The sequence below is a fragment of the Physeter macrocephalus genome, chromosome 5 (assembly GCF_002837175.3).
Source record: "Physeter macrocephalus isolate SW-GA chromosome 5, ASM283717v5, whole genome shotgun sequence".
Taxonomy (NCBI): domain Eukaryota; kingdom Metazoa; phylum Chordata; class Mammalia; order Artiodactyla; family Physeteridae; genus Physeter; species Physeter macrocephalus.
The window spans coordinates 63,378,396-63,392,151 of NC_041218.1; the positions used below are offsets into that span (position 1 = coordinate 63,378,396).

General features: G+C 36.5%; 1 protein-coding gene and 1 long non-coding RNA gene across 6 annotated transcripts in view; one reads left to right on the forward strand and one right to left on the reverse strand.

Moving 5' to 3' along the window:
- UMAD1 (UBAP1-MVB12-associated (UMA) domain containing 1) overlaps positions 1 to 2,810 on the forward strand; it is a 260,457-nt gene extending 257,647 nt beyond the window's left edge. For 2 of the 4 annotated variants that reach the window (XM_024130320.3, XM_055085018.1), the window contains 2 exons: positions 937 to 1,151; positions 1,851 to 2,810. In XM_024130320.3, coding sequence (XP_023986088.2) covers positions 937 to 1,151; positions 1,851 to 1,998 — 363 coding nt within the window. In that variant the 3' untranslated portion in view covers positions 1,999 to 2,810. Of the gene's footprint in view, positions 1 to 936 lie in introns of all 4 variants that reach the window. The other 2 variants (XM_024130332.3, XM_024130326.3) reach the window with 2 other exon arrangements.
- The window catches only part of LOC114486321 (uncharacterized), a 191,239-nt gene that overhangs the window by 73,255 nt on the left and 104,228 nt on the right, over positions 1 to 13,756 (reverse strand). The window lies entirely within an intron of this gene.

Here is a 13,756-nt window from a genome sequence, read left to right on the forward strand (position 1 = left end):
TTTGAGTTAAGTTTCAGCTGCTTGTAGTGGCAGGTTGTTCGTTCTCATTGCTGTAAATATACTTCGGTTTATTATCCATTCTACTATTGATGAATGGATACCAGCTCACTCTACCAGCTCAGGGCTTGCATTGAGTGCTACCATGAACACCCTAGTGCTGCATGTCTTTTGGTAAACTCCTGTATGCAAGACATACCAACTTTGGGCTTCCCTGGTGGCGCAGTGGTGGCGCAGTTCACTTTGAACTATGTTGATATAAGATTTCAGAGGGAAGCCGGGGATTCTGTGGAGCCTGAAAGCGGACATCAGATTTGGAAAAGCAGAGAAAGACTTTGTGGACATTATCTGGGTTGGCCAAACAGCATGAGGGCCCATTTGTATTGGAGGGGCCCGTAGGTGGTCCATCTGAATAAGATTAGGGCTTAGGATTCATTTTAAAACCTTAGTAGAGGACTTCCCTGGTGGCACAGTGGTTAAGAATCCACCTGCCAATGCAGGGGACGTGGGTTCGAGCCCTGGTCCGGGAAGATCCCGCATGCCACGGAGCAACTAAGCCCACGCGCCACAACTACTGAAGCCCGCGCGCCACAACTACTGAAGCCCGCGCGCCTAGAGACCGTGCTCCACAACAAGAGAAGCCACCACAATGAGAAGCCCCTGCACCCCAACGAAGAGTAGCCCCCGCTCGCCGCAACTAGAGAAAGCCCACGCACAGCAACAAAGACCCAATGCAGCCAAAAATAAATAAATAAATTTTAAAAATAAATAAAACCTAGTAGAGATATAGATGGATTTATTTCTCAAGTAAGTAAATAGCTGCGTTCTAATCTGGGAATGTTTATATATTCCACATTTCTCAATCACTTTGATATATTAATGCCATATAACCTCAAAGTCCATAAGGTCTAAATGACTTAAATATATATGTATTTTTAGATTGGCAAAGAAAACTCATCCAGTGTGACTGTAGCAGGCCCCAAGATGGAAAATAAGTCAGGCCAGACTCTGGAAAACAGCTCATTAATGGCCGAGCTTCTGAGCGACGTACCCTTCACCTTGGCCCCGCATGTGCTGGCCGTGCAGGGCACCATCAGTGACCTTCCCGACCAGTTACTCTCCTATGATGTCAGCGAAAACTTATCAAGGTTTTGGTATGATTTCACTCTTGAAAACTCAGTGCTCTATGGTTCGTAATCTTTACGTCTGTTTGCACCTTAACAGCTTTAAGACAAAAGTTTGCCTGTTTTATTTAACCTGTGTGATGTTTTTTGACATTTCCCTGTTTAAAGGCCCTTAAAGGCCCTCAGAAAAGCAAGGATCATAAAGCAAATAATATTACATTCATTGCTCTATTTTTTTTAGAATAAAGCATATTTGTATAAAAAGTAAACTTAAGATCTACTACTTCCTTTTCCCCCTAATAATAAATACAAATATTACTTTATCAAGGTTTTATGAAAGGAGTAGATTCCGTCAACAGGTCTCTCAAAATACAACACCTCACATTTATCTTAGGAAAACTGTGAAAAAGAACTGAGGCATTTTTCTTAGTTATCACAAGAAACTGAAGTCTCCACTTAGAGGGAGTGTGATTTCTCTTCTCTGGTTTGGAAGAAACTTACTTAATGTTATCCCCTTTCTCCTTCCACTGTGTTTATTAATGAATTCAGAAAAAAAAAAGTTGGCAGTTAGCTTAATTTCTTCAGTCTTGATTTAGACATTGATGTGGAAATGTATAACTTTTCCTAGAAAGCAGTGGTAGTTTGCTGATATAAGAATGCTGTAAGAAGAATGCTCTGGATACTGTTTCTTTTGAGTGACAGATTTTGGTTTCCTTAATCCCGTGGCAGTCTGTTCCACCTTGATGGAGTCCTGAGTTCCTGCCTTTGTTTTTTGCTACTTCATGGTTTGCCCTCTCACCAGCTTTCCAAAGAACGTTCCCTGCTTCTGCCTCAGTTGGCATTTGTTCTCCTTACCACCTATGTTCCCGGTTTATGAAGAGATCCATATTTCCTTTCAACCTCTCTGCCTCCCAAAGAAAAGCATCTCATAATGATATGGATTATTGCTGATAAAGCCCTTATTTAGAAAATCGTTGGCCACAATACAGATGGAAATGTTTTACTGCTACAAAAACTGCAACTGACTCATTTCCAATTAGAGTGTAGGCAAAACACCTAAACAGGACTTTTAGTTCGTGAATATCTGTTAATTATTCCAACTAAAGTAGAAAACTGCCATTGGTCCATAAACTGTAAAGGGAAGAGGTAAATTGTGATAGAGCATTTTCTGTGCCATGGAAAATTTAAATCACATTTGTTCTGATTAGTGGCAATACAGTTTATTGATTCTGTGCCAAATCTTAAATATATTTTTCACAAAGGTAGAGTGCCATAGCAAAACTAAATACTGTGAATAAAGGTACATGAATTATTCAAGTTTTAATGTGTCGTGCATGTTTGTTTAATATATGTGGCATGTCTTGATAAAATGTTGTTATATTATTTAAAAGTTAAACGTACATTTCTATTGACAGAAATATACTTCACTTACAAATAATGCTACCATATGAGGTGAATGATTAAATTAGAGCTTCACATAGTTTTCATAAAACATCAGTCTAAGAAATCTAACTTCTTTCTTACTAAGACAAATGTGACCACTTTATAGCAGTTTTTGTGAAAACATATCTTTTTTTCAATATCCGTGTTAATGTACAGCCAATGTTAAAGCCAAATGTAAGCACGTTATCAGTTTGTCTATGTGTTAAATTTCGTCTAAAGTACTTATACATTTCATTTATATGTATGTCTACCATGTTATAAATATGCTTGTATTTTCATTTGTCTATAAAAGATATTTAAATAAACATGAATTTTAAAAAACTGAAATTTTTATTATTTTCAGATCAGAAAAATGGTTTTCTTTGCATTATTCATATCTGAGTGCAAGTTATTGATTCTTTGAAAGGCCAAGATTTAAGTACATAGTTTTTGTAGTCCAGAGAAAATTACGAAATTTCCTCTTATATGTAAGTTTTAAGGAATAACATTGAAAATGGTAAGATCACTAGTCCTGGCTTAATAAGACTAGAGATTTGGGAGAAATCACATGAACATCTTAAGGTAGATCCCCATCATCAGAAGATTTAGTAAAGGCCAGTGTTAATGACCTATTTTTAACAAAAAACATTGTAAAAATCTCCATTTTAATTTTCTTACTCTATATAAATCAATGTTCCTTTTTGAAAACTGGAAAAACCTTACAAATCAACTAGCCAACTCCATTTTACTGAAGAGAAACCTGAAGCCTAGAAAGGTTAAATGATTTAAGTCACCTAGTTAGTGATAAATATTTCCTTTAATAGTGTTAATAATTATAATATGAATTATAACAAAGCTTGTATGCTCTGGTGCATTTGAGGCAGCCAGAGTTTGTAATGGCTCTCTCACTTACAAGCTGTGGGATTTGGAGTTAGTCCCTTGATTTCTTGTGTCCTTAGTTCCTTCTCCAGTTAAACAGTAATTGTATGCATCTTGCAGGGTTGTGTTAGGTTTTAGATGGTGTATGTCAAATGCCTGGCAGCATAAAGCTTGAACACACCATAGGTGTTCTGGAAAAGGGAGCTCTTATAATTCTCATTACTATCCACACATACAACAGTCTAATGAAATGCAAAATACATACTAACTGAACTGCTTAATGAGTAATATAAAAATATATAGCTACCTACATTTATATTGTAGATCCCTCCTGCCCCATTATTTTTTTCTATACTAAATACCTCACTAAGAAAAATATTGCTAAAATATGTTGGTTGACTCTTCTGCAATTCCTTAGTTAAGAATTCCATAGGGAACATTTTTTTCCCTCTCCTTATCAAGCAACGTGGTCCTTTTCCTCAATACAAGTTATCATTGTAAAGTACTGTAGGTATAGAATGTACAAGCAATTTTACTGAATCTTATTTTTAACCCTAAAATACATTCAGGAAGTTTCATGGTTTTTTTCTTTTTTTTTTTTTCCAGCTTTCTTTAACGACATTTGCATTCTTTCCTAAAAACAGAATTAGAGAGGAGATTCTGACCAATCTATTAATCTGTTTAATTAAACTTTGATTAACTGAACTTTTAAAATTGTACCATTAAATATTAACAAGAGCACATTTCTTGTTAACAATTCTGGAAACCCAAATAGTTTTTTTAAGTAAACATTCATTGACACCAACACTTCTTTTCTCTTTCTCAAAGTAAAATGATAAATTGAAAACAGTATAAATTGAAAACTCTAATTCAAAAAGATACCTGTACCCCAATGTTCATAGCAGCACTATTTACAATAGCCAATACATGGGAGCAACCTAAATGTCTATCAACAGATGAATGGATAAGGAAGTTGTGGTATATATATACACACACACACACACATACACACACACAATAGAATATTACTCAGCCATAAAGATGAAATAATGCCAGTTGCAGCAATATGGATGGACCTAGAGATTCTCTATCTTACTTTACTTAGTATGATAAAGCCAATATCATATGATATCACTTATATGTGGAATCTAAAAAAATGATACAAATGAACTGACTTACAAAACAGAAATAGATTCACAGACATAGAAAACAAACTTATGGTTTACCAAAGGGGATAGCGGGGGTGGGGGGAGATAAATTAGGATTTGGGGATTAACAAATACTATATATAAAATAGGTAAACAACAAGGACCTACTGTATAGCACAGGGAACTATACTCAATATCTGGTAATAACCTGTAATGGAAAAGAATCTGAAAAAAAATGTATGTGTATGTATAATGGAATCACTGCTGTATACCTGAAATTAACAAAACATTGTAAATTACTTCTATTAAAATATACTTTATTGGCATGAGCCCTCCTGGAGGCCACCATTTTCTTACAAAGATGTGGCCCCATCCCACAGCCTGTAGGCTCCAGTGCTGGGACACCTCAAGCCAAACCAACAGGGCAGGAACACTGTCCCACCCATCTGCAGACAGGCTGCTTAAAGTCTTCCTGAGCCCACAGCCCTCTAAACACACCCCTTAGCTTGGCTCTGCCCACCAGAGGGAAAAGACCCAGCTCCACCCACCAGTGGGCAGGAACCAGTCCCTCTCACCAGGAAGCCTGCACAAGCCTCTTAGACAGCCAGGGTGCAGAGAAGAGAAGCAAGAAGAACTACAGCTCTGCAGCCTGTGGAATGGAAACCACAGTCACAGAAAGTTAGACAAAATGACATGGCAGAGGATTATGTCCCAGATGAAGGAACAAGATAAAACCCCAGAAGAACAACTAAGTGAAGTGGAGATAGGCAATCTACCTGAAAAAGAATTCAGAGTAATGATAATAAAAATGATCCAAAACCTTGGGAAAAAAATGGGGGCACGGATCAAGAAGATTAAAGAAATGTTTAACAAAGACCTAGAAGAACTAAAAAACAACCAACCAGAGGTGAACAATACAATAACTGAAATGAAAAATACACTAGGAGGAATCAATAGCAGAATAACTGAGGCAGAAGAACGGATAAGTGAGCTGGAAGACAGAATGGTGGAAATCACTGTTGCAGAACAGAACAAAGAAAAAAGAATGAAAAATGAGGACAGTCTAAGACATCTCTGGGACAACATTAAATGCACCAATGTTGGCATTATAGCAGGAGAAGAGAGAGAGAAGGGACCTGAGAAAATATTTGAAGAGATAATAGCTGAAAAATTCCCTAACATGGGAAAGGAAACAGTCACCCAATTCCAGAAGCACAGAGAGTCCCAGGCAGGATAAATCCAAGAAGGAACATGCCAAGACACGTAGTAATCAAATTGACAAAAATTAAAGACAAAGAGAAAATCTTAAAAGCAGCAAGGAAAAAGCAACAAATAACATACAAGAGAATCCCCATAAGGTTATCAGCTGATTTCTCAGCAGAAACTCTGCAGGCCAGAAGGGAGTGGCATGACATATTTAAAGTGATGAAAGGGAAGAACCTACAACCATGAATACTCTACCCAGCAAGGCTCTTATTCAGATTTGATGGAGAAATCAAAAGCTTTAAAGACAAGCAAAAACTAAGAGAATTCAGCACGACCAGACCAGCTTTGCAACATAAGCTAAAGGAACTTCTCTAGGTGGAAAAGAAAAGGCCACAACTAGAAACAAGGAAATTACGACTGGGAAAGCTCTCCAGTAAAGGCAAACATAAAGTAAAGGTAGGAAATCATCCACACACAAATGTGATATCAAAACCAGCAATTGTGAGGAGATCACAAATGCAGGATGTTGGAAATGCATTTGAAATTAAAAGACCAGCAACTTAAAACAATCTTGTCTATATATAGATTGCTATATCAAAACCTCATGGTAACCACAAACCAAAAATCTGCAATAGATACGCACACAAAAAAAGAAAAAGGAATCCAAACACAGCACTGAAGTTACTCATCAAATCACAAGAGGAGAGAACAAAACAGGAAGGGAAGAAAACACCTACAAAAACAAATCCAAAACAATTAACCAAATGGCAATAAGAACATACATATCGATAATTACCTCAAACATAAATAGATTAAATGCTCCAACCAGTGGTACATATACACAATGGAATATTACTCAGCCATAAAAAAGAACGAAATAGTGCCATTTGCAGCAACATGGATGGACCTAGAGATTGTCATACTGAGTGAAGTAAGTCAGCAAAGGACAAACATCATGTAATATTGCTTATATGTGGAATCTAAAAAATTGGTACAAATGAACTTATTTACAAAACAGAAAGAGAGTTACAGATGTAGAAAACAATCTTATGGTTACCAGGGGGGAAGTGGTGGAGGGATAAATGGGAGATTGGGATCAACATATACACACTATTATATATAAAATAGATAACTAATAAGGACCTACTGTATAGCACAGGGAACTCTACTCAGTAATGACCTATATGGGAAAATAATCCAAAAAGAGTTGATACATGTATATGTATATCTGATTCACTTTGCTGTACAGCAAAAAGTAACAACACTGTAAATCAACTATATGCCAATAAAAAAAAATTTTAAGTAAAGTTATTTTCTTTAATACTTTAAAAGAAATTAAAAAATAAATGCTCCAACCAAAAGACATAGACTGGCTGAATGGATAAAAAAACAAGAGCTGTATATATGCTGTCTAGAAGAGACCCACTTCAGATCTAGGGACACATACAGACTGAAAGTGAGGGGATGGAAAAAGGTATTCCATGCAAATGGAAACCAAAAGAAATTTGGAGTAGCAATACTCATATCAGACAAAATAGACTTTGAAATAAAGACTAATATAAGAGGCAAAGAAGGACAGTACATAATGATCTAGGGATCAATCCAAGAAGAAGATGTAACAATTGTTAATATATATGCACCCAACATTGGAACACCTCAATATATAAGGCAAATACTAACAGCCATAAAAGGAGAAATCAACAGTAACACAATAATATGCAGTGGGGGACTTTAACACCCCATTTTCATCAATGGGCAGATCATCCAGACAGAAAATCAGTAAGGAAACACAGGCCTTAAATGACACATTAAACCAGATGGACTTAATTGATATTTATAGAGCATTCCATCCAAAAGCAGCAGAATACACATTCTTCTCAAGTGCACATGGAATATTCTCCAGGACTGATCACATGCTGAGCCATAAAGCAAGCCTTGGTACATTTAAGAAAACTGAAATCAGATCAAGCATCTTCTCTGACCACAATGCTATGAGATTAGAAATCAACTACAAGAAAAAAAGACTGTAAAAAGCACAAACACATGGAGGCTAAACAATATGCTACTAAACAACCAATAGATTATTGAAGATATCAAAGAGGAAATCAGAAAATACCCGGAGACAAATGAAAATGAAAGAATGAATCCAAAACCTATGGGACACAGCAAAAGAAATTCTAAGAGAGAAGATTATAGCAATGTAATTGTACCTCAGGAAACACAAAAAATCACAAATAAATAACCAAACCTTACACTTAAAGCAACTAGAGAAAGAAGAACAAACAAAACCCAAAGTTAGTAGAAGGAAAGAAATCATAAAAATCAGAGCAGAAATAAGTGAAATAGAGACAAAGAAAACAATAGCTAAGATCAATAAAACTAAAAGCTGGTTCTTTGAGAAGATAAACAAAATTGATAAACCTTTAGCCAGACTCATCAAGAAAAAGAGGGAGAGGGTTCAAATCAATAAAATTAGAAATGAAAATGGAGAAGTTACAGTGGACACCACAGAAATACAAATGATCATAAGAGACTACTACAAGCAACTATATGCCAATGAAATGGAAAACCTAGAAGAAATGGACAAATTCTTAGAAAGATACAATCTCCCAAGACTGAACCAGGAAGAAACAAAATATGAACAGACCAGTCAAAAGTACTGAATTTGAAACTGTGATTAAAAAACTCCCAACAAGGACTTCCCTGGTGGTGCAGTAGTTAAGAATCCACTGCCAGTGCAGAGGACATGGGTTTGATCCCTGGTCTGGGAAGATCCCACATGCCACGGAACAGCTAAGCCTGTGCGCCATAACTACTGAGCCTGCACTCTAGAGCCCATGAGCCACAACTACTGAGCCCACGTGCTACAACTAAAGCCTGCGTGCCTAGAGCCCATGCTCCACAACAAGAGAAGCCACCAGAAGGAGAAGCCCGCACACCGCAACGAAGATTATCCCCCGCTCGCCACAACTAGAGAAAGCCCATGTGCAGCAACAAAGACCAAATGTAGCCAAAAAAAACAAAAAAACTCCCAACAAACAAAAGTCCAGGACCAGGTAGGTTCACAGGCAAATTCTATCAAACATTTAAAGAAGAGTTAATACCTATCATTCTGAAACTATTCCAGAAACTCGCAGAGGAAGGAACACTCCCAAACTCATTCTATGAGGCCACCGTCACCCTGATACCAAAACCAAAGTTATCACAAAAAAAGAAAATTACAGGCCATTAGACACAAAAATCCTTAACAAAATACTAGCAAACTGAATCCAGCAATACATTAAAAGGATCATACACCATGATCAAGTGGGATTTATCCCAGGGATGCAAGGATTTTTCAATATCTGCAAATCAGTCAGTGTGATAAACCCCATCAACAAATTGAAGAATAAAAACCATATGATCATGTCAATAGATGCAGAAAAAGCTTTTGACAAAATTCAACACACATTTATGGTAAAAACTTTCCAGAAAGTGGGCATAGAGGGAACATACATCAACATAATAAAGGCCAAATATGACAAACCTACAGCTCAATAGTAAAAAAGCTGAAAGCATTTCCTCTAAGATCAGGAACGAGACAAGGATATCCACTCTCGACACTTCTATTTAACATAGTTTGGAAGTCCTAGCCTTGGCACTCAGAGAAGAAAAAGAAGTAAAAGGAATCCAAATTGGAAAAGGACATAAAACTGTCACTGACTGTTTGCAGATGACATGATACTATACATAGAGAATCCTAAAGATGCTGCCAGAAAACTACTAGAGCTAATCAATGAATTCGGTAAAGTTGCAGGATACAAAATTAATACACATAAATCTGTTGTATTTCTCTACACTAACAATGAAAAATCAGAAAGAGAAATTAAAGAAACAATCCCATTTACCATCGCATCAAAAAGAATAAAATACCTAGGGATAAACCTACCTAAGGAGACAAAAGTCCTGTACTTCAAAAACTGTAAGCCCTTGATGAAAGAAATCAAAGATGACACAAAAAGATGGAAAGATATACCATGTTCTTGGATTGGAAGAATCAATATTGTCAAAATGACTATACTACCCAAGGCAATCTACAGATTCAGTGCAATCCCTATCAAATTACCAATGGCATTTTTCACAGAACTAGAACAAAAAAATCTTAAAATTTGTATGGAGACACAAAAGACCCCCAATAGCCAAAGCAGTCTTGAGAAAGAAAAATGGAGCTGGAGGAATTAGGCTCCCTGACTTCAGACTATAGTACAAATCTAGTCATCATAACAGTATAGTAATGGCACAAAAACAGAAATATAGATCCATGGAACAGGATAGAAAGCCCTGAAATAAACTCATGCACCTATGGTCTATTAATCTACGAAAAAGGAGGCAAAAGTATACAATGGAGAAAAGACAAGTCTCTTCAATAAATGGTGCTGGGGAAACTGGGCAGCTACATGTAAGAGAATGAAACTAGAACATTCTTTAACACCATATGCAAACATAAAGACCTAAATGGATTAAAGATATGTGGCTCAATATCCAAAAAACAAACAACCAAATCAAAAAATGGGCAGAAGACCTAAATAGACATTTCTCCAAAGAAGACATACAGATGGCCAAGAGGCACATGAAAAGATGCTCAACATCACTAATTATTAGAGAAATGCCAATCAAAACAACAAAGAGATATCACCTCACACCAGTCAGAATGGCCATCATCAAAAAGCCTACAAACAGTAAATGCTGGTGAGGGTTTGGAGAATAGGGAACCTTCCTACACTGTTGGTGGGAATGTAAATTGGTACAGCCACTATAGAGAACAGTATGGAGGTTCCTTAAAAAAACTAAAAATAGAGCTACCATATGATCCAGCAATCCCACTCCTGGGCATATATCCAGAGAAAAACCTGATTCGAAAGGATACATGCACCCCAATGTTCACTGCAGTGCTGCCTACAATAGCCAAGACATGGAAGCAACCTAAATGTCCACTGACAGATTAATGGATAAAGAAGATGTGGTACGTATATACAATGGAATATTACTCAGCCATTAAAAAGAATGAAATAATGCCATTTGCAGCAATATGGATGGATCTAGAGATTCTCATACTAAGTGAAGTCAGACAGATAAGGGCAAATATCATATGATATCACTTATATGCAGAATCTAAAAAAATGATACAAATGAACTTAGTTACAAAACAGAAAGAGACTCACAGACTTAGAGATTGACTTGCAGGGAAGGTTGAGGGGGGTAACAGACTGGGAGTTTGGGATTAACATGTACACACTGCTATATTTAAAATAGATAACCAACGAAGACCTGCTGTATAGCACAGGGAACTATGCTTAATATTCTGTAATAACCTAAACAGGAACAGAATTTGAAAAAGAATAGATACATGTATAACTGAATCACTTTGCTGTATACCTGAAACTCACACAACACTGTTAATCAACTATACTCCAATATAAAATAAAAATTTTTTAAATGATTAAACAATACTGTATTGCTAAAAAATGCTAACCATCAAAACAAAACAACAAAAACACCACTCCCTTATAACATCTTATAACAGCAACTATTTGGCTGATGCAATTTAAGTCTTGCAAACTCAGGAGAAAAAAAAAAAAAGGAAGAAAGAAAACAGTATGTAGGAAGAAATATTTTCTAAAATTCCCAGAGACCTGATTTATTATCATTCTAAAGGACAGAATGGAGTAGCAAAGAAATAATCTCATCCATGTTCTAAAACAGTGGTGTAGGGACCCTACCCCCTTACCTCTCATGATAACAACTGATCAATAAATGAACACTGTAATCTAACAAAGAGTATGTTATCTTCAGAGGTTAATACATTGTCTTATTAATAATGTCATTAATAACATTCACATGCAATATAAGTATATTGGATACGTGGTTGAAGGATGTTACACCTTTTAAGCTGTTGAGAAATACGGGTTTGTGGATATTATCTTTTGAGCATTAGTGTCATATTACTAAGGGCATGACCTAAATATTATTGGGAAATCTAAAATGTTCACAGTAAGTTTCACGTCATTTACACTACATTGGCCTGAAAGACAGAGAATTCTTACGTGTCAGGAAAATGACTCTTTATGCCATATAGTTTGGTGGATAGGTGGGGTGAAAAAGAGAAAAAGATGCATAGGAACTCTGCTACAGTCAATATAGCAATATGTTGATCACTTTTTCTCAATTTAAGAAATGTTTTATTTTAGAATACATAGTTACAGATTTATTAAAAAGTTACGAAAATAGTGCAGAGTTCCTGTATACCTCTCACCCAGGTTTCACTATTTTGAACATCTTAAATTACTACGATATATTTGCTACAACTAAGTAACTGAGACATTACTATTAACTAAAGTCCACACTCTATTTACATTTCTGTTTTCTTCTAATGTCCTTTTGCCCTTCCAGCATCCCATCCAGCATAACACTTTACATTTAGTCATGTCTCCTTAGCCTCCTTTTGGCTGTGACAATTTCTCAAACACTTGTTTACGACAGCCATGATAGTTTTGTGGAGTACCGGTCAAGTGTTTTGTAGAATGTCCCTCAACTGGGGTTTAACCTAATATTTTCAAATGATGAGACTACGGTTATGGGTTTTGGGAGGAAGACTGCAAAGGTAAAGTGCCCTTCGATGAGATCGTATCATATCAAGGATACATGCTATCAACATGACATATTGATGTTAACCATTATCACCTGGCCAAGGTCGTGTTCGCCAGATTTCTCCACTGTAAAGTACCTCTCTCCCCATCCTTTTCAAACTCTACTCTTTGGAATTAAATTGCAAGGCATAGCCAACACTCAAGGGATAGGGAATTAAGCTTCACCTTCTTGAGGGGTGAATAGCCACATAAATTATTTGGAATTCTTCCCTATGAGAGATATGCCTCTTCTCTCCTATCTACCTATCTATCTATTTATTTATTTATTTATTTCTCGATCACTTACTTTTTCATATTGGAACTCATGAATATTCAATCCCTTTTTCCCCAAAATATAAATTAGTGGTGGCCAAGATACATATTTACATTTTTATAAAAGTCAATAAAAGTAATTTGGAACATTTTACGTGGTGCAGATGAATACTATTTGACATTGGATATGAAAATATATTCTATAATTTCCCCAGAATTCATCTTCCTATAAATATCAGATGTGTTTTTCCTTAACTGGCCATGACTGTAACTGTGTCCACAATAGACCTTCCCTGCAAGGCTACAAGTGTTGCATTGTGAGTGGAGCCCTCTTAGATACTTGGCCTTTTCCCATCTCATTCCCGTGATGATTGCAACTTACACATAATGCCATTCTTCACCAAGTGGTGTGGAGGCAAGGTTATAGTGTAACCATATTCCTCTTTAAAGAACCAAGAGAATTCATGATACAAAGAGCTCTTCTCTACAATAGATAGACTTTTTTTTTTTTTAGTAATAGCAAAGACAAAGTTGTAGCTCCTTAAGTTTCTAAAGAAAGAAATGGTTCATTTTCAACCTTTGAGAAGTAATTTTAAGAAGCAGTATAAGGAAACTCAGTCTTTTATCAGAGGGGGGAGGTGCCCAAGAAACTCTTATTTTTACTTCTGATTAACCAAAACACTGTGTGCCAAAACATAAAGTTGATCTCATCCAATTTCTGTGACGAAAAATACCAATCAAAGCAAAAAGCATCTTATTTGTCCTTGGAAGAAACCTGAATATAGTTCTTTGTCAAGAATTTGCCCAGTCCCAATTTTCACCCCCACAAAGGAAATAAATTCCTTACAATCAAAGGTAAGGCAAAGGCTGATTGCATCCAGAACAACCCATCAGTGTGCTAACTCTGAACCAGGCTCACAGACAGCTTGTTAGTTACTACCCAGGCCAGAGAGGGAGTCAGACAATAGACCATTTCAGAGGTCAGTTAAGGAGACGGCCTCCCACTTAGGAGTGCTGCCAGGGACATACAATCCAGTGTCTG